We start from the raw sequence: 22,133 nt of genomic DNA on the forward strand, positions 1-22,133 counted from the left end.
CATTCTTGCTTCCTCTTTTTCCGCCAATACCGCCTCCTATGTAATGTGACGTCGAGCGTGAAAATACTCCACTCCACAACCCTGGTATAGTTTCTATCACGAAGTTATGCATGCGCAAAAAAAAAAGTGTATGGCGTCTGATGTCACTTAAATTGTCCCACTAACTACCAAGCGTGTCGTTAGTCCGAAACGTATCGTGTAGCCAATTTTTTACGCAGCGCAAGTTTGAAATATTGCTTATACGAGTAAAGAATTTTTTACACGAACAAAATTTAATTACATATTATACGTTGCATAATATCGAAATTTAAGAGAAATAGAGTTCAGATTAAAGATTTGCAATCTATTAACTGAGTACACAAATGCGTGGCGCGATGTCTGACCATGTATCGTACTATACCACTAGCTTTGGATAAAACACTATTTATAATTTCTGCAACAAGAAAATATATAGCCATACTATAAGTAAAATTCAATAATATGAAAATACCATTATGTGTGTGTGTGTATGTAAACCCATCTCAAGTTCACGTCGATAAATTTTCATTTTTTGTATAATATCTTTTTAAAAAATATCTTTTTAAAGAATATTCTTCCTATTCTTGATACCGTATTCTTCCTATTATTGATGAAGAATCTGACGAGCGATATTTTCCATTTAACTTCGTCCTGTTCAATAAAACCGAGAAAAATGAAAAATTTTATTAATTCAACTTAAAATGATTTCGTTTATTTCAGATATGGATCTACCGAAACACTCGAAGAAACTGGGAGACCGAAGACTGGACAGTGACACGAACGAAGCGATCAACGATCGAGATCACAGACTGACTAACGTGTATCAAGGCTCTTTACGGGAAACGGGTTCAACCTTGGAACCATTCTTCAACGGCGACGACACATCCTCGTCGACGTCCTCAAACGACATTTTACCACCCGCCTCTTGTATTCTTCTAATAACGTTGTCCCAACTGCTCGCTTTGACGTAAAGAACACTATAAAAAAAAAAAAAACACGTGAATACAGAAGGAACGAAGAATCATGCGTTTACTTCAACGACGGCGGTCGATCATTGTTTTTCCCGTGTGTCGATGCATATCGATTTCTGTGCTGCGTTATACTCATCGACAGAGAAAAAGCAAGTTTATTTCGGAAAGATTAGTTACAAGTTTGTGTTGATATCTCATCGTTGCATTTGTTCGATCCCTCCATCGATGATACACTACCGGATCTAGCTGACGAATTAGAATCGAAAGAGGTTGTATCTGTTTGAAGAGTTCGTTCGGTAAGTAATGATACATACAGATTTCTATCTCACGTTATATAGTTTTAAAATTCTATCATTTTTAATTCTTGTTAATTTGGTTTAATTTCGTTTAATATTTTATCGAGTATTCATTTTGAATTTTATTCATTTTTGGTTAGAAAATGTTATTTTCATTTATTTATTTATAATTCGTTTCTTGTCTTTATTTGAATTTTTTACTTTTTTATGTATTTATCGTGGATATTATAAAATAAGATCACAAAACGATATGAAAATATTTTTCGACGTATTTCGAGCAAAATATTTCTTACATACTTCTCCTATACAACTTGTACAAATTTTGATATTTCATTTTACTTGGATTTAACTTTTTCTACAACTTTTCGCAACGTATTTGCCTAGTTTGAAAGTACTAAGTATCGTGTAATGTAAAAGCAAGTTTAACTGAATTAGAAGAATTTTATACAAAACTTCGTGATGTTCACCGTTGAAGGACTGATAAAAATATCGTACGAGCCTTATACATTTTTATCTAAAATTGGATAATTCATTATGCTGGACCAAAATATATATCGTATTATTCCGACTTGAATGAAAAACTGTTATTTATTCGAACTCTGTTATTAGTTCTTTGAATTTTAAAAATTCCTAACTTCTGATTAAAGCAAATTTGCAAAACACAGAAGTTAGAATGGTAAACAATTAACACCCAAATTTTGTATTTATTTATTACAAAATCTTCAATTATCATATTTCTACCTAAATATTAATCTTCCATATTTTTTTCTTTCCATGTATAATATTTTCTCTAGAAAGCTGAACTGAACAACAAATTATCTATCCAGAAAAATAAGCATTTAACTAATATTTTAAATTTTATTGACAAACCTTTTAGTAGAATCGTATCTTCGAGAATCGTATAACGCTTCATTTATTATTTTACAAGTGAATAATTTCACTAGGTTAAATTTTGGTTATTTGTAAACAACACGTTTTGCAAGTAATACGCAAACGCTTGGCAAGCGATAGATTTAAATTCGTTACGTCGCCGAGGTAGGCATTTTTATCTCTCCAATTAAGAAGACACGTCTCGTTAGAGCAATTTCACCATCCACCTGTTACTCTGTAATCCACTTGACCTACGTGTATAAGTCCACACTTTAATGTAGCACCACTTACACGATCTTTCAACAAAAGAACCAGACCAGAGAAGTATTTTAAAGTGGTTTTAAAAATACGCGCCAATGTGCCAGGTAGTTAAATACAGTAAATGACTATAAAAACTGAACCGCTCGAAGAAAACAGGAAAAACATTTAAAGAACCGAAAAACAGTACGCTTAGCCTACTAAATGATCTTTTTCATCGATTAACGCGTCATTTCAGACGAATTGTTAAACAATACGAAATTCATTACAGTTGGACCTAGTTAATTAGTACGTGATATATACAATGATCCGAAAATACTTTTTGCAGTTACTCCTAACAGTAACTTTTATTTAAAGGAAACACGCGTAAAATCAAAAATAGAATTATAAATAGAAATGCCAAATAGAATATCAATAGAAACAACGAAACAAAAAGTAAAGATTTTCTGATTTCTCCATCTCATTAATTCTCTCAAATTAATCACCCCTTTCAGTTACCAAATAATACTTGGTAAAAAGAGGGTAATTGTTTCGGTTGGATAATTTATCGAACGAATTTCTACTCGAATTTTTCCTCGCGTACACCGCTTGAACAAATGGAGAAAAATCGACGGACTGATTCCTTGTTTATTCAGACCGCGAAACGAGTCGAACCTTTAGTCGTACCGCGATAAACTTGGGTCACGAGTACAATTGCACGTCGACCAACAGAGGTACGTTATTGTATCAGGGCTGACGAACGTGAAATTAATATTCTAATGAATATCGGAGAAACGTAACGGCAGAACGAAGATCTCGTCGTGGATCTCGTCATATCGAACAGCTCGCTCCACCGTGCGATTGTCCGTTCTAGGCTTAACGAGATATCTCGTTAGCACTGCATGTTCGCCTTCTCTGTCTCTCTTCGACGACCGGTCTGTCGAATTGTCCGATCTGTTGCAATGATAGAATTATTAAACCCCGGGCTCGTGTACTTTTTTCTTGTCCCACCCTCATCTCTACCCTCGTTTTTCCCCTACTTTTCTCTGTCCCTTTTCACGTTATGTTTCACGGATTCGCGTGTCTTTTTTCAACGTGTGAACACGCATATGAAGGGCATGGAATAAAATCTGTTCCCTTCATATCCGACTCGCTGGATTATTACGATCGTTGACGGGGATATCAGGCAACCGAGATAAATGTGAACGAATGAAATTTAGTTACGCAAATGTTGCTCATCATCGGTTCACAAAGGATCATGTGCGAATCGTAGTTCTGGATTTGATTAAAACGCGAATCAGCTACGTTTCCGCGTAGTTGATACGTAAGTCATTCAGATGCCACATTGATCAACTCTATAAGATAAAAGGAGCGATGATGTTGCAGATACTATTTTTTAAATTCACTTTAGAATTTGCTATTCTTTATATCGTCTTCTTGCGACGAATAAACTTATTGACGTAAATGAATCGTGTATCTGTGTGATGAAAGTAAAAAATTAACAAGAAGTAGAATTGAGCAGTTTGATTTCTAAGAAATCATGCGGAGATTGTTTAACAATTTGTTGTTCGACAGCTCTTGATCATTTTTCCTTTCATTTAATGTTTCTAGTGAGGTTTTTTATTCTGTTATTTTGATTCTTTGTTGAAGTGTCAGAAAATCTTGGAATATGTCCTCTGGGGTCTTTACAAATTTTTCTATACTAATAAATACAATTAAAATTGCCAGATACGTATATATTATTCGTGCGTCATATCCGTTTCACTAGAATATCTGAAATTTGGACGCAAATATTCAGAAGAAATTTCACTGTTGGTGTAGGTATCATCGAGAGGAAACATATAAATTGTATCATTCTATTCTCTTGTTTCTTGTATTACGTAGGAGGACAAGGAATAAATTGGCAATTATTAATAATCTATACGAATCCAATACATATCCCTAATCAATTATAAAGTAGCGATATGATTTCACATTTTTAAGCAACGATTAGGAGTACACAAGTCTGAAGATATTGTTAGATTTGTAATGAATACGAAAAAGATTGTACAGACGAACTGAGTTTATGGTAATCGTTACACAAATGCAAAGTTAATGTACTAATGTACTAATCAAGCTTAGAAAACTTTTGAATAAGTTTTGCCAATTAAGCTTCATCCACTTTGGTAGCATATTATACGTTTCGTGGATGTCGCAATAAATTGAAAAATGAAAAACAGTTCATTCTTGTGAAATGGAAATTTATTATCACAATTGTTTACATATTTACATATTAATGACCGACATTTAATACAATATCGATTGATAATTAGCTAGAAGAATTTTATTTGTTTCTTAATTTCAGTAATTTTTTTCTAGTTACTCGTAACTTTCATTGGACTTTCATTCCTTAAAAATTTCTTTTTCCTCAAAAATTATATCACTTACACGGAAAAGATAAACTCCCATCATACCGAAAAATATTACGCCTCTGATCAAGATATCATCGATTTTCTAATCTGTAAAATTTTGAAATGAAATTTTATAGATATATAACGATTCAAGAATTACAAAGTAAGCACGTATACGTTGTATAAAAATGACAGTATAACGATAACGATAAACGCAGTTTCCTGACAAAGTATAGTTAATTCATTCAGCGTGCAGCGTGCGTTTTGCTCCCTTTTACGAGAAAGTCTCGTCGCTCATATACACGAATAAAAGAAAAACGAGAAGAAAAACTGGAAGAAAAAAGAGAGCAAGAGACGAGATAAAGGTCAAAAACAAAAGAGTCGTGCAATAAAGCACGAAGTCATTAATTAAAGTCGTTGTATGAGCGAGAAATGAAGTTGTATCCGTGCTTTCGATACTGTTATATCGGTGTGCATGCACAGAACGCCACGTTGTTCGTACGATGAGCTTCCACCGTATGTAGTGTAAAAACGAATAAAAAAATATTATGAAAAAACGAAGAAACGCAAAAGTGGAAAATATTCCGAGCTAGTAAGAATGTAAGAAATGTATCCCTTTGCTTTTGCAACCAACAAATAAAGAGAGAGAAAAGTATCGTTGAGCATTATTATGGCTAGTCATGGATGATGCTGTACGGATGTATGAGAGGGTGTGTGTGCATCTTAAACTGGTATGTAATGTTAGGAAATATATGTACGATTTTTACGTACAAAAAGAAAACGAGCAAAATTTCATTTATCCTATGTATATAGATAGGTTATGCGATTTTTTAAATTTACATATTTTGAATTATCATATACATGACAATGATATATGATAGTAAATAACAATAGATTTGTGAGATGGAACTATATCATCTTGAGTTATATTATTAATATTGTAGAGGATGTTTAGTACATTTTTGAAGTTTCTGTTGTAATAAAGAGACTGAGATATGATTTATTTCTCACTATAAATCAAAGTAAAGTTAAAGTATAGATTTATATATAGATCGCACTTTTGCTAGACAACTCGACAGATTTGTTGAGAAAACGCAGTTTTCTAGGATTCTTTACGAATAATATTCGTTTGAAGCATATTAAAAAGGTATTAAAAAGAAAGTAAGATAATTCACTTCGGTTGAAAGAACGTGCCAAAGTGTGTGAATTTGAAGTAGAGATGCCGCGTTTCATCTATTAATCGCTTTTGATCTTCCCTTTTAAATACATTCTAGTTAATGAAATTTTGTTTTAGAAGGATGTATCAGTGTTTGATGCAAGATGTTAATGTTACAACAATGTTTCCGATAACGACATTATCCTGTTAATAATTAAGAAATCTTTTATCGGATAATTTAGTATAAACAAAGCAATTAGTTCACAAAAGATCGTACGGAACATTTTATTTAATTAGTAGCTGAAGTATAACGAACGCCAGTTTAAACAAATTTCCCTTTAACTTATTCCACGGAACAAATTCCTTTGTTGCGTGAGAAAATAATCCTTGTTCTTGACGTCCGATTTAATAATTACAGTCAAAGATTTATTTAAAAGAAAAAGTGCGATTCGTTTAGGAAGAAAGTAAGAAATTACGCAAAGATTTTTAATTTCGTTTCTCTTCCAGTGATAATAACTCATTAATTGAAATTTTTACGGTAGAAATCTTATAGTTCGTGGCTTAATATAATTTTTAATGTGGTGAATTTGAAATGCAGAATTCAAATATTTGAGAATTTAATAATATGAAAATTCAGCAATTCAAGACGAAAAATAGAAAACAAGGAAGATGGTTCCATATAAGTTAATAATTCACAAATAAACAACATTTCTACGCGCAATTGCAAACATGCGAAATGAATGAATATGAATGAATAGATGACTGTTAGTAACTAGAAAGAAGAAATTATGCGACATTTAATATTAGTGGATATGAAAATACATTTATGTGTAGATTGTGTAAAATACGAAATATAATGAAACGATACTATTAAAGTTATTGAATTGTTGGCTGTAGGTGTTTACGACGTTTATATGATATATATATAATATATATATATATAATAGAGTGTAAGATATATAAAATATGAAATCAAATTACACAACAAAATCGGCTTTCCATGGTTCGGTAACATGAAACAAAATCTTAAATATCGAAGTGGATTCCATCAACCATTTTCTTTAAACAATAACACGAAAATGAAAAAGAGAAAAGTTGATAGAATTTTTATCGTTAGATAATTTAATTAACATTAACAAAGAAATTTATCCATAGATTATCGTCATGAATATCATCGATCATTTCTAAATTATAAATTTCAATTCATCTGCAAAATTATACAGAGAATGAAACGCGTAAGTGAATGAAATGTATATTTATGCAAAGCGAAACAATCGATATAAAAGCGTATTGTAAAATATACTATATTATTTAATTATTAGTACACTGATTCTGAGTGGATGTAAATATTTTTGTTCTACGAACCGTTTTTATTCTATTATATTAAAAGATCCAGATAAATCTCATGTTACGAGGCAATCGGGAAACATAGCATGTTTAAAAAAATTTAAGGAAATCGCATAAATATAATGTATCTCTAAAAGTGTACCGAATTTAATAGAGTAAGTCGATTGACGCGCGGGTGAAAACTATCAACGAGAAACAGAAATTAAAGCTCATATCGGATAACATATCGGGTGGCTTTTCACCCCCGTTGAATTTTTCCTTACATATCCGGGAAATACTTTTTTGGGATTTCTAACTCGAATTTTAAGCGATTTCGACCGAAATCTTCGAGACTTTCAGGACCTGGATTTTTGTGATGTAAGTTATTTTATTTTGAAAATGCTCTGTCATTTTGTCAATATTGTAATTAATTTCATTAGGTAACCAAAGATGGCTTAACATTTATGAGAGACCACGATCATCGTAAGTAATTATAATATTAATATGTTCTTTTTTTTATACAGAATCCTCATCAATTTATTAACAAATACACTATTTATATTTTTATTTGAAATTTAGAAATTCGAAAGATTAAAAGTTCGAAGATTCGAAAATTCTGAAATTTGACAACCATTATTTATATAGTGTTGATACATCTTTATAACTAAAATATTAACAAAGATGACAGAGCGTTCCCTCCAAAGATCACGATTTACACTTAAAGAACATAATATACAATTTTATTTAGCATCGACCTATCCATTCGAATTGGCTTTTTATGCTTCGTCATTTACCAAATGCTAAATTAGTGTTAGTTCCATTGCCATTAATTAACAATAAGTAATATTCGATCGATATATGTGCGGATTTGATAATAAACCAAAATAAAAAAGAGTAACTGAAAAAAAAGAAGTAAACATATATGAATGGTTGGTCTTTGAGGAGGACCGAGAATCGCCCTCCTATAAATGGCCTGGCCTTAATATATTTTGCACTATACATACATACATAACGTACATTATTTATGAAGAAATAAAAAAGTGAACGAACAGAAGGATTTGTCATATTGTGAATACGATCATCTTCCCCTTCGAGAGTCGAATATTTAAGGGCGTAGCCGCACATTGTACAATAATTACGCGCATACACGTATGATATAAATATAACATATGCATATATACATACGGTATAATATATGAATATGATTAACGATATGCATACTTGCGTCGATGTAATTAAATAATGTATCGTGTAATAACGTGATCCCATGATGGATACTTGTACTAAGCCTACCAATGAATTATCGCACTGCTGATACCAACGGAGATAAATATATATATATGAAACTGAATAAAGAAACGATTAATGTATAAATCTCATTGTCAATCATTTTTAGTATCTGTGTAGTCAACGTTTGAAATTATGTGCCGTGATATTTACATAGATAGATATTTCATTAGAAAATTTCAACGTTTAATTGATGTTGTAAATGTTATTTTTAATCTTATTAAATTGGAAAAATTCCGTTTTTATTAGAAATTTAAAATGACAAAATATACGTGATCACCGATATTTGTATAAATTGGAAAAATGTTTATAACTAGTCTTCACTACAACGTATTTATATCAACGTATAATATCATTTCTGTCATATTACATGCAAGAGACTCATTTTGAAGTTCATCAGGATTCCTACTCTATAAATATATATTGTATAAATATATATTGTATTATATGCAGCATATCAAAACGTCCCATTGACCTAGATGATTATTCAGTTTAATGACCTGCCGCTGTCGTTCTTTAACGACAGTCTAACGAACCTACATAAATGAATTAATATAAATATCGAGCATTAATCGGGTATGGAACGGAACACAAAAATTTTAACGCTTATATTTTAAACTTTACATACCAAAAATTACACAAACATTTCATGGCATATGTATGACCGTATAGCAACTTCTAAATTTCGTTCAAAATACAAAGGATAAAAGAACAAAGAACAAAATAAATTAATCAATTTTCCTGTTTCTATTGATCGCAAAAGCAAGAATTGACCTCCTACTTAAAAGAAACAGCATCGCTTAATGGCGAATTTCACTTACGAGTTGATCTACGTAGTACAAGTTAATGTATGATCAGACGTTACTAATAAATATTCATACGATATTTAAATAAAATAAAAAATAAAAATGTATTAACTCAACTTTAATCGACGTAGATCGCTGAACCTCCGAAACTTACAATCTCATAATATTTTCAATCACTCGGCAGTAAGAAAGAATAATAAACAAATTTCGCTATCCTAATCTGAATAATTTCTCAACTTTCGCACGAACCTTTACGCGCCAACGATTTCTCTTTATCGTCTCATCCAGTCAACATTTCTATTACAATCATGCAATTTCATTTTACCAAAATTACCATCCAATGAGATCTAATTTACAACTCCCGCTTACAACTCCCTGCTACCTTTCTTCAGCAAAGAAAAAAAAGGAGGTAAAAGAGGATAAAAAGAGGGTAAAAAGAGAAGAAAAAAAATGTGTACATATTTATACACAGGTCGTTCTATCAGAAAATACCGAGAGTCTGCCGAGAACGCGAACACTCACGTAGGGAAAAAAAGTGACAGCATATTCGGCATTGATAGTCGTTGACCCTGAACAGAATCATCCAACTTGCTGCCCTTCGCTTGCGTCGTACAAAGACCGCAAAGGGTACGCGTTTCCATTTATATCGTTCAAAGAGACATCGGGCAACGACCGTTATTCGGGGATCAAATGGAATGAGTGTTGTACCGTGTTTAGCCGGCACGTCATGAAATGACTGATGGCCAAACACCGAAACCCGTTCCGCCTGCTCTCGGATTTTGGGTCTAACAAAATGAAACCGTTGAATATCAGTGACCTCGAACCGGAAAGACCTTTCTCTCTCTGATTCGTGCACAGACAAATTGCACCGTTCTTCCCTCAATGTTCGCTGAAGGATCGCTTTGTTACTTTCCACGAAGTTCTATATAGCGATCTTTGTAATTAATATAATATTTACTTTTGTATGGAATAATTGAGATTTGGAAGAAATCGAAGACAAGAAGGTTGGATTAATTCTTCAGCTTCCGGCAGATTTCGAAAGCCTGAAACTTTTACTAACAATAATAATTGAATTTACAAACCATGCTGTCTTAATGAAAACGCCAACTAATTATTTTGTTCTAATTTAACAAGACCGAGATTCCTGGTAACAATTCGATTACGGACTAATTATGACTTCAATAGGATTTAACAAGGCCGAGATTTCTGGTAACAATTTGATTACAGGCTAGTTATGATTTAAATAGGATTTCGTTTGATTCCGGAGAAAGGCATCGACTTTAATAAACGACGGAGCGGACGATAATTACAAATCGTTTAATCAATTCTAAATAAACGCGTTCGAATTGTAGGACAACGGAATGTAGACATTATTATTACAGTAATTTATATTCGGTCATTCTTCCAGGATGATATGTCGGTAGCGCGGAAATGATTCGGCAAGGTTGCGAACCAAATCCAATTCAAACGGACACGAGTAATAAAAGCCAAATTGTTTCTGTCCGATTTGAACAATGAAAGTACGAAGAGTGATTAATTAAGCAATACACGTGATAAACGGATATGGCATAAACGTCCGTTCAATCGGTACATTATCGTGTACGATGGAAAATATGTACTCATCGAGGGCATTATACGTTGTGACAACGAGTCACGTCGATGCATGTTATTATATTTTGCACTGCACGTGTGAAATTCGTTGCCAAATCGATGCTCCGCGACGCGTATACCGCGAATAAAATAGATGACTTGGCCGAAAGTACCGGGCTCAGAAAGTTTCTATAGTGTGAACGTTTACATTAATCTATTTTTTAGCGGATAAATATGCGCCAATCCATTTTAAAGTCGCTTGACGCAAAGTGAATTTAAAGAAAGTTTAGGCAGATTTGTTTTGATATGTAAATTAAAAATTATTATAATCACATTTACAGAGTTAACTTTCAATTCGATGTAGTATGAAGACCGCGAATAAAAAACATCATAAGCTACATTCCCAGTCTTTTCAACAAATCCTACACTAAAAATATCGTTTCATTCGATTTTAGGATGAAATAAGAAGTTTTAGGACGTTTTTGTCACTAACTGTCACATAACAAAAATGGACTTGGATTTCCCTGTATTTAGACGCCAATATTTAACAATATATCTCTCCAAAATTACGAGGAAACCAGTAAAAATCTCTTTAACACATTAATCATACGCTAGTCTAACATCAAATTTTAACTCACGATGCTCCCACAAAAATTCCATAATCACCAAAGCTGGCATGTCAACTTCTTCCTCTACCTCCGTTTATGTTTACCTATCAAAAAGAATTTTTCTTCTTCGCGACTACAGGCACGCCCCTCATAATACACATATGCACGGTTTTTTTTTTATACAAAATTATTTCGATAAACAGAATTTCGTTAGGAATGCTAACCAAAGAGAACAAAACAAAGTTCGCAAGGAATATCGGACTTCTAAAGGATGGGCGATTGTTATTAACCCTTTGAGTGCTGTGAGCGCATATAGGTGTCTGGCGAAAGCTATCGGTGTGGACTAAGGAAATATATATGCGCTTTCTGTAAGTGCCCGGCATGGGCTAAGGACGCATGTATGGGTTTTTCAATTTTTCCGAACACCTACGCAGAAGTAATACTATTACGTTTGTGCGAAATAAATATAAATGTATTCCTTACGGCAGTAAACAAATGCCAATAGTGCCTCGTTATCGTTGAAGTGGTCACCACTTGTAAGAAAACTCTACATCTGCTTTTTTTAGTTTTCTCGAGCACTGAATTTTTCACACACAACTAAATTATTAACTTGTGTTATATTTACTAAATTTAGTTTTCTAGTTTATTGCTTTCTAGTTTATTACCCAAACTCTAGTTAACTGTAAATTTCAATGTTTATAATAAATAATTAAAAATAACTAAAAAATAACGCTCTTGAATCGTTTAATCTCGTGCAAAAGAATTACTATAACTTATTACGATTTGCGCTTTGAATAGTCAATCAACAGAGTTCAGTCTAACGAAAAAGTATTCCGTCCACAGCGATCGTCAGCGCTAGACGCGCGCCGTCCGTGCGGACGACATAGGCCGCGAATAGTCAGCACTCAAAGGGTTTTAAAAATACACTTTGTCTCAAGTTGATATCTCAATTAACATCGAAGATACTTGAGTTTGAAGTATAACGTACAAGACGCACCATTTAAAACGAGCATAAATGTGAACGATCTGTCATGACCTAGTTTTTTTCTGGAAATGCGTACGTCGCGTAATAATAGCAAAAAGACGCCCACTCAGCGTCTGTCACTGACCGCCGCACACAGCTTGAGATAGGGCAGCGCTCGCGTGCGAGGAAGAGATATTCGACCACCCAATAGGCATAGCCACGTTAAAATATTCAAAATTATTCTCCGCTTCAAACGACGATATCTCTGAAACGATACGATGGATCGAAACGAGACAAAAAGCATTTAAAAAGGAAAAATCCTGCCTTTTTTCGCCTCATACAGGACACGTTATTATATTTTATAAGCCAGCTGTAATATAAAAATATATAAAACGTTGTTTTTGAAGCAATTAATTTTGTTGTTGGTGTCGTAACGATTCAAATGGTGTGCATAGTATAGGCAGTAATATGAAAAATATTGAAAAATGTATATATTCAACAGGAATAGCAATGAGAAATATAGCGGTGGAAGAAAGATTGAAATGTTATTGGAATTAAAATCAAGAAGGATAATTCGTTAGATTATGGATCGAGATAATGATATAGTAAAATATTATAACTGAATATATTAAAATATTAAAGTAATAATTTTATATACAGTTTTTACATAAAAATCAAAGCGAGGAAATCGATTAGAATTTACGTACAATATAAAAAATACACGATACTTCTTAGTAAACTTGTTCGTGCTAAGTCTACATTAATAGTGAACAAACATTATTAATACTTAAAAAATCGTAACGCCAGTTAGCTAATTTTCATCAGCTAAAGTTCATTCGATAGACCAATAGGATTGGTCATCATCTCGATGGCCCGATATTAGGGGAGAAGAATAACATCTTACTATGACAGTCTATATCGCTATAGACATCTCATCCAGATTCAATACACTCGAAGATAGTACTTGGCCAACTGGACTAACATAACTTTGCCGACCGATGACCAAATAAATTGCAGATACCGCATCCTCGCCGGCTGGGATATGACCTCGATGATTATTCAATTTAATGAGCCATTGTAGACGCTCTCTGAAACGTGACGTTTACACCGCAACCGATTTCCAAGCCTCAAACGATCGGTCGTTCATGCTTAACGAGTTCGCGACTCTCCCTGTCCCTCTTGCCCTATTCCTCCGTCACTCTCGTTTCCACGCTATTCCTTGATGTTGTAGAATTCTCTCCATCCATCCACGAACGCGTGAAAGTCCCCTCTGGCTCGTGTACACACGCGTCCAGAAGGCCACCAATACGGGAAAGGTTTACGGCGCGTTCCTCTTGCTAGAATTTCGATCCTATGACAACCACGCAATTCTAGCCGACCGATAATTAATAGACACTTGGAATCGAATTAATCCGCAATACGACGACAGGATGGCTCTCCACGTCCGGCCATTAATTAAGGATCAGCACTCAAGGCGACAGCAATGGGATCGCGATACGATCAAAATAGTAAATAAAACTTCCACGTGCATTCTCATTAATTAAATTGCATTTATTCGGCCGCATCGGTCGCCAATCGATGTCTGCTTTTTCGACGTCGACAAACAACCGGCCGTCTGTGGTTATTAACGAAACTGTTCGAATTCACCGATACACTGATTCACCAAAGTATTTGGACACTCGCCACGGAAAACATTTATGTGCATATTGTATGTGCCATATAAAACATTTTGAAATATCATTAGCACTGTAATGAGACACGACTGGCACGATTATATTGGTCAAAATTGATATCAATCTAAAATGTAAATAGAAATTACGAGATGTGTTTGCAATAAATTTCTAATCCTGTCTAACTCTGGTACCATGAACTGGATTCGCTTCGATTTTGCGAATCGTGTACATTGTAGTCCAGACTGCGGCGATTTTGGTCGACCTGATTTTCGGGTGAAATCGCGTAAAACGGGGGACAGCTCTGAAATTTTTAGCAGATGTTTTGCAATATTCATAGGTAATGTTTTAATACCTAAACATGGCGAACAAAAATCGGCGTATCGATCGAAGCATACACGATGTTACAATTGTTGTGATGGAGTTGAAATCAATTAAACTCGTATTAGTGTTGAATTTAGTTTAACTATAATTCGGTGGTGCGATATATTTCAGCAATTAATTACTCAAGTTACCACGAAGGATTCCCTGTAGGTACTCTGTTTGTTTGTATCGCAATTTTAGAACTAGAGAATTAGTTAATAAAGTTTTTATTTAAAAAAAAATATTTGATTTAAAGCATCTCCCGGCAAAAGAATAAAATTACATCTAAATAATATAAATAATAAATAATAATAATATAAACAATAAATGCAAAAGAATAATTTTATTAATTAACATAATGAGACTAATCGTGTATCGTATGAATATTCGATTGCAAATTTTATCATAGAACATTCATTCAATTTTCATTATTAATTCTTCAGTTTTCTGAAATTTTCAACATTCTGGAATGTCAAGCCAGAAGCATTTTTCTACTCCTGTTTTCCCAGAAAATGAAACTTACATGGAATATTGTCATATTGAAGCTCCATCTTAAAGAAACCAACAGTCTGCCAAATATTTTAAAGAATTTCAATATTTACAGAATCGAGAAATCGAGTACCTCGTTCACAAAGAATAAGAAACCACCGGGAAAAAGAGCCCACAACAGAAGAAGTTTTACGATGGCCGTCGCGATTGATTCTATCTGCCATCGAAATCAAAGAAAACTCCTCGATGGTGTAAATCAAACGGTACGTTTAATCATACGAAGAACACTGAAGTCAAAAGTGAAAGAATAAAAAAGAATAAACCGCTTCAATGAAGAGAAACGAGGAAAATAAAGGAAGGGAAAAAATCTTACTAAAACGGCGAGTAGAAGCGAAAGTAATAGAAGCTAGTGACGAGGAAGAAGAACAGAAGTAGCGATCTCTCATAGTACATACATATCTATACAGTACATTTATATCGAGGACTCGTTTCGAGGGGAGTCACGTACGGGCCGGATGGCCAGAGTCCGAAGTGGACGGCAGAAAAAGGGTCAGCTCGTTAATCCAGATCGGCGCGGAAACACCGGAAAAGACGGAGAAAACGGTTACGTCGAAGAGAGGAGGATAAAAGATCGAACAAATCGGTAGAAGCAGACAGAGACGATGAACAAACAGAAGAAATAGAAACGGAGGTAAGAGGAAAGAGAGCGAACGACTGGAGAGAGGCTTCCGGACATTGATGATGAACGGATAGCCGTAAGAAGGAACGATGCAGAATATTTGATAACGACCGCTCTACTGGGAAAAAAACTATAATTTTGATCATTTTTCATTAATAGACTGCGAATTATTACAATGAGACTAACGAGTGTTAACGCAAATTCATATTTTGCTAGGCTAAATACTACGTTGAAGAAATAAAATCTAAATATAGATTTCGCTCTCTAAATATTATAATGACTTATTTACATTGAATATTGCCATATATTCCGCGCATTCTATCCCTTTCTGCATCTTTAAATTTCCCATAAATGCATAAAAAATATGCAGTCTATCATTAAATTTTTATATTCTTAAGGATATTCTCAGTCAACTCACATTATTGAATCCTAGGAAATTCCGCTCGGGCACCAGACGACATTAGTCTGCGCAACGTCCGATAATTCTTCGTAGTTCGACAGTCGTTTTCAAACACCGTCCTGTGTTCATGACTTGAAAGAGGTTGTGAAAGAGCGCAAGGGTGGTAAGAAGGGTAGCGAAAAAGTGGAGGATGTCGAGGAGGAGAAGAGTGCTAGAGAAGAGACTCGAAGAGAAGGCGGAGAGCTAGATGACCGAGATAGGATAGAAGGCTGATATCATAAGTGGCTGCGAATCCTTTATAACTGAGGGAACTCGTGGGCTGAGCGAGGAGAGTTTGGAATTTTTGATGTAGTAGCAAGCAGATATGAATATCGGAAAGTTCCCAAAGGAATTCCACGGGATCGTCGAGGAGAAAAAGGGGATGGGAGACGAGAAGGCAACCCCTCTGGATTCTGGGTTCTGGATGGTGGATGGAGAGAGAAAGAGAAAGGGTTGAGGAGGAAACGAAGAAAAAGAGTGGGAAAGGTAATCCTGTCTTTCTGTTAGCGCTCGTTCGAGCGGCGAAAAGTTTGAGAAATCGCCGCGAACCCGATAAATTTGCCGCCAAACAAGTCGCGATTTTGTGGAACGATGAAACCGGAAGCTGAGCCGCGTAAACGGATCGCCGAGTTAAGATTCCAATGCCAGCGACGTGCTATAGAAATTCTTATGAGGTAGTATGGGATTAAAAGCCTTTGCAAGGGATTGAAAATTTTCGAGAGGAAGAAATTAATCTTCTAGAATTTGGAAATTGACGTGATCCAATTTATATTTTTTTATGTCTTTGTACGGTTGCTAGAAACAGATTGATAGCAATCGTTAATCGCAAATTAGCGACGACGCTAGTCTCATCAGAGTAATACTGGTTTACGCGACGGAACATCGTTCATTCTTGGATAATATAGTGGCAGAGCGTCGACATAGCTAAAATCAGCCATAAAATAATGCAATAACGTGTCTTTACAATGTGTTTGCAAATAGTTTGCCGCGGCGGAATATTTGGCGCTACATCAATACTGTTTCCGGGCTTATCAAATTCATTTGTGGGATATCAAGAAACTTCGCCTCTTGGGTATAACAAACTTACATCTCGACTCTCGGTTCTATCTCTCTCTCTCTCTCCCTTTACCCTTGTCTTGCAGTTCCTGTACCGACCAGGAATAAAGGAAAACTTTGATGTTCTCAATTACGTGTTTGAGCTACAGTTGTTCGAATGATATGCTTGTAAACGGTTACCTCGATGACCGTAACTCGTTTACCAACTCTGCTTCAAACGTACTCGAATAACTGTGACGTCCGATCGTTCGAGACAAAGCGCCCCAACAATGCTTTAAAGATATATATATGTACGTATAAGAAGCGAAGTCGAGAGAAGTGTAATTGTTCGAACAACTTTCGATTGCGGTGATAATCTCGGTGCTTACTTTAATTTCAGATAATTAAAGATTAACGGTGTTGGTTAACGATCCTCGGTCACCGCACCGCGTGTCTAAGATAATATTACTGTGTTAATGCTATTTGCTAACTGATACCTCTGTTGCTGTTAAGCTATTTATCTTTACAGTTTAATTGTGTATAAACTTAATTACCTTAACTTAGTATGTTTGGAATGTAGGTGAATTATAATATGATACTGATAGATGACTTATAATAGATTGAGTTAAGTCATTTTATAAATCTTTTAAATAACTTCATATACAGGGTGTTCGGCTACAAGTGTTAGAAAATTTAAAGGGTGATTCTTGAAGACGAAATAGGACGAAAGTCAAGAATTAAAAAATTGCGTTTTCCGCTTTGTTTTTTAGTTATTGACAATTAAAAATGAGTCAAAATATCCCTGCATGCGAGCAAATTATGAAGATTATGACATTTAAAGACGTAAACCATTCTGCGCGACGTTTTGTAAAGAAAATCATAGATTAAAAATTATACCTACCTAGTCATTAAAATCTGTAACATGTCAAAAATCGCCTCATGAGATTTTCAAGCAGAGAGGATTAATGTTTTCTTTAATCTTTTGTCTCCATAAATAATTAATAAATAATAGCGCACATGAACGTGCGTCCACGTGTTTCCACAAAAAAGTCACACACACATCGCGAGTGTCCAGTGCAGAAAAATCGTACCAAAAATAGCAATCGTTTTATATTAAACGTCCAATATTGCCTCTGTTTTCTTGCGAACAAAGTATACAATGACCACGATACATACAACACGCACTGTATACACGCTACACACCCAAATCACTCGCGTTAATCATATAATCGCGGAATTAAATAACAAAGATTAAAGGAATAACAAAGAATACAAAACTAAGGAAAATAAAAAAAGTTCAAAGAACTAAAAGTAAAAAGGCCCAAGAACATCTACAGCAGAATAGCTTAAACGCTATATCTACGATTAACTCCAACTTCTACTGTATACAGAGACGCTAGAAAATAAAGGTACGTGTAAATTAATTTTTGTAGCCACCAAATGTTCTACCACAGTAACCTTCAAAGCGAATCATTAGCTTGTAAATTTCACAGCTGTCTATTCGTTCGATATCCAGACTATCCAAAATCCTATGATATAAGAAATCCTGATATAAGAAACTAAATACCCAAATCTCAAGAAATCCTCCAGAAGTAATCAATTATCACTGGCGAGTACGTGAAATCAACTGGTAATTTTCCAAACAAAGGCCCGATGAATCATTTTTACCGCAAACAAAGGGCTCGTGTGTGCTTCTCATGATGGCAAAGGTAAAGAGCGGCGAAGCACGTTTCGCGCTCTATCGCGAATCTTACGCGACGTGTAAACCCATAAAACGTCGACCTTTGTAACCGGGAGAGGGTTGTGAAACAAGTTAGGACCCGGTGGAGCCGCAATCTTCCAGAATCGCGTAATAACCTGCCGTCGTTGTTTCCGGATTTTATCACGACCTTACATTTTTAATGAGACCAATGTTACATCACAACAACAACATCAAACTATAGTCGTACGATGCTTCTAATGAACACGTTTGTCGCGATTCGTCGAAACGATCGGTCGTAACGCGCTCAAACCGGTCGTTAAAGGATGTACGTGTGTTAGATAGGTGAGACGCGACAGAAAATGGAATTTGTTTTCCGTGGATTTTAGAAAAATTGCATGATATAGAGGAATTCTACAAGTTTCAAAAAATCTGTTAAATAGATCCGTGTTACAGTATGATTGCTGCGACAGAAATTTGCAAAGTAAGCTTTAAAAACCATATATTTTCGACAGATCATAAAAATTTCAATGTCGAATGATACGCGTTACATAAAACATTTACTGACAAACCTAATCGCTGTAAGCTTTCGTTAAATCCCAAAGCCGTATAATTCAAGAGGGAATTTACATATTAAAATTCCCATTCGAGAAAGATAAATACTCTTCTGAAACTTATTCGAACCCTATTAAGATAAATCTTATATTCAACGAATAAATTCAAACTTAGCATAGCTTAGAAACCACGGTCGCGTTAATACAGCCAATTTCTCAAGAAAACGTAATCTTTTTACAGTTCTTTAACCTCTTAGAAATGGTTGAATTTTGTTCGAGGCTGTTTCTCTTGTCACGTAAAATAAAAAAAAGAAATTAAAAAAAAAAGAAACTTTATTTTTACTTCGTTTATACACTTATAAGACACTTCTGAGCTCTAGGCGTGACCGTTCGAGACTGAGGCTCTTACAATATTTTTTACTTTCGGTGACATCTGTTTCTTCTTTTGTTTTTCATCCTTCATCATCCCCACCACCCTGCAGGCGCACGCGACCGCTGCCACGCTTCCAGAACATTCGGTGGAAGGACCGTTAGGACACAGATGAACCCTCAGGCACTCCGGCAATATACATTGTCGCCAAGGTCGCCATGTGTAATGTTCAAGTATCGGCTGTCTGGAGAATGTTTAGAAGTGGTCGCCTAAGGTGACATCAGGGCAAAAGAGTTTGGGGTTACAGTGTCCTGGTCTCTGACGTGATTTACGTTACACTCTGTACGGCAGAGTTTGACGCGAATTACGCGTAAACGATACAGCACTGCAATGTGTGACGAATAATGCTATTCAATGCTACGCAAGCACATTGGAACGAAATTTTTGATAATTTTTGAAATGATAATTAAATTATAATTTTTCTTAAAGATATGATGCACATACTTTAACTTTAATAATTTACTGTAACAATTAATAATACAATTGAATGTGATATATTTTAAAGCACGGTACGACACATATACCTACGTTATAATTTTCAGAACGCGATAGTGTTTTTCGAATTGCTCTTCGTTTCCTATTTCGAAGCGGGATTTTGAGGTTGAAGATTCCAAAAAAATTATAAGGATACGGATCAGCACATTAAAAAGAGCATCTAATAATGGTATATTTATTTTAACGAAAAGCAACAATTGATATCTGATACTGGCATACCAAAAACAAAAACTATATATTTTTCCTGTATATTGTTAACGCTATTATAAAACATTGCGAGGACGAAAAAGGTGTGAAGCAAAACAAATGAAATGGATCATTTAGTTCAAACGGCTAAGAGGTTAAAATATGAATCTTGAAGAAAAATAAACATGTATTAAATGTAATTGTTACGCCACGAGGCTTACCATAGGCCGTATTCCTAACCGTCGCTCATGGCACTACAGTGTCGCAAACAGATCGTCTTACAGGACTGGCGAAATATATACAATGTAGCGACAAGCGCATAGTTCTAGAAACGTCGATTCGCTTTCGGTCCGTTATTTCATATACACAAAGAAGGTGACATATGTGATCATAGGCGTGAACGGTGGCGTGATCCGAGCGTAGTGGGGGCTGTCTCCGAGAGAAGACAAAACAAAAGATCGAAGGGCAATCAGTACCACTTGAGAATTCAAACGTTATGTATCGAGAGGTTCTGACGAATAACATTAAAGTCGCTTAGTCTACCGAATACATCAAGAAATATTATAAAATCGGGTCAAATTCCTATATCAAACTAATTGCATAATCGTTAAATAATTTGTGGCGTGTCCGTTATATTATCTTAAATATTGTCAAACATACAAGTTTATGTTGACCCTGTTAATTCAGTGTTAAACTCATTAAACCATCTCTGTTATCTTGATCGAAACAGGAGAACGACCAATTCGCGGCGTCAATTATCCGAATCGTAGCGAGAATTTATCTTTCGTTGACGCGTTTTCCTCGCGACCGTGTCTCTCCGCGAAAACTCGTAACAGTAATTATAACTTTTATTTCTGGAAACCGTCTTTAAAATATGAATGTCAATACTTTCTTACGAAGTGTGAATTTTCCCTATTGAAAAATAAATGTAACTTCTACAATCCCGTTCTCCTTTATTAAATATTGAATTTTCTATTACAAATACATCAGTTTTCGTCCTTTTTCTTCCATATAATTTCGTAATGAGTGATAAAACTAATTTACATTTGTACCAGTTTATGAACATCAAGTTAAAGTTACTAGATGTGTAATTAAAAAACAAGAAAAATATACACTCCAGATTTAAAATCGTAAGGATATGGATACTAAACTTATAAAACTCATTATCACAGTGATATTTATTGACTGATCGTATTAAATAAAGCTAAATCAAAATACACACACACACACACACACACACACACACACACACACACACACACACACACACACACACACACACACACAATATATACATAATATTTAGTACTTTGTAGCTTATACATTGCTTTACTTTGTTATGTTGATTCAATTTTGAATTATTTTTCGAACATAGATCTAATTAAAACTGCTAAAAACGTTAAAACAGAAAAAAGCATGACGAAAGTGAATATTTTCCAAATATAAAGGAAGTTTCATAAATTTCTTCTTACAATTAAAATATGAATAATATAATACGATACGCATGATCAATGTGATTTCCAAATTGTTTTTGTTAATTAGTTCCATTGCTAACTTCGAATTCTAACATGATAC

The 22,133-nt window shown here is 34.6% G+C and overlaps 1 protein-coding gene and 1 long non-coding RNA gene across 5 annotated transcripts in view; one reads left to right on the top strand and one right to left on the bottom strand.

Annotated features, from left to right (window-relative positions):
- Positions 1 to 22,133, top strand: part of LOC105666842 (lachesin) — a 224,584-nt gene that overhangs the window by 181,849 nt on the left and 20,602 nt on the right. For 3 of the 4 annotated variants that reach the window (XM_048414186.1, XM_048414182.1, XM_048414185.1), the window contains exon 9: positions 739 to 1,412. In XM_048414186.1, the coding sequence (XP_048270143.1) occupies positions 739 to 989 (251 nt within the window). In that variant the 3' untranslated portion in view covers positions 990 to 1,412. Of the gene's footprint in view, positions 1 to 738; positions 1,413 to 22,133 lie in introns of those variants that run through there. The other variant, XR_007227608.1, reaches the window with a different exon arrangement.
- LOC125387010 lies at positions 709 to 21,175 on the bottom strand. Its single transcript, XR_007227613.1, has 2 exons — positions 20,780 to 21,175; positions 709 to 995 (listed from the first exon to the last, which is right to left on the bottom strand). It is a non-coding gene; the product is annotated as an uncharacterized LOC125387010 (long non-coding RNA).

Source organism: Bombus terrestris, chromosome 2, assembly GCF_910591885.1.
Source record: "Bombus terrestris chromosome 2, iyBomTerr1.2, whole genome shotgun sequence".
Classification (NCBI taxonomy): Eukaryota; Metazoa; Arthropoda; class Insecta; order Hymenoptera; family Apidae; genus Bombus; species Bombus terrestris.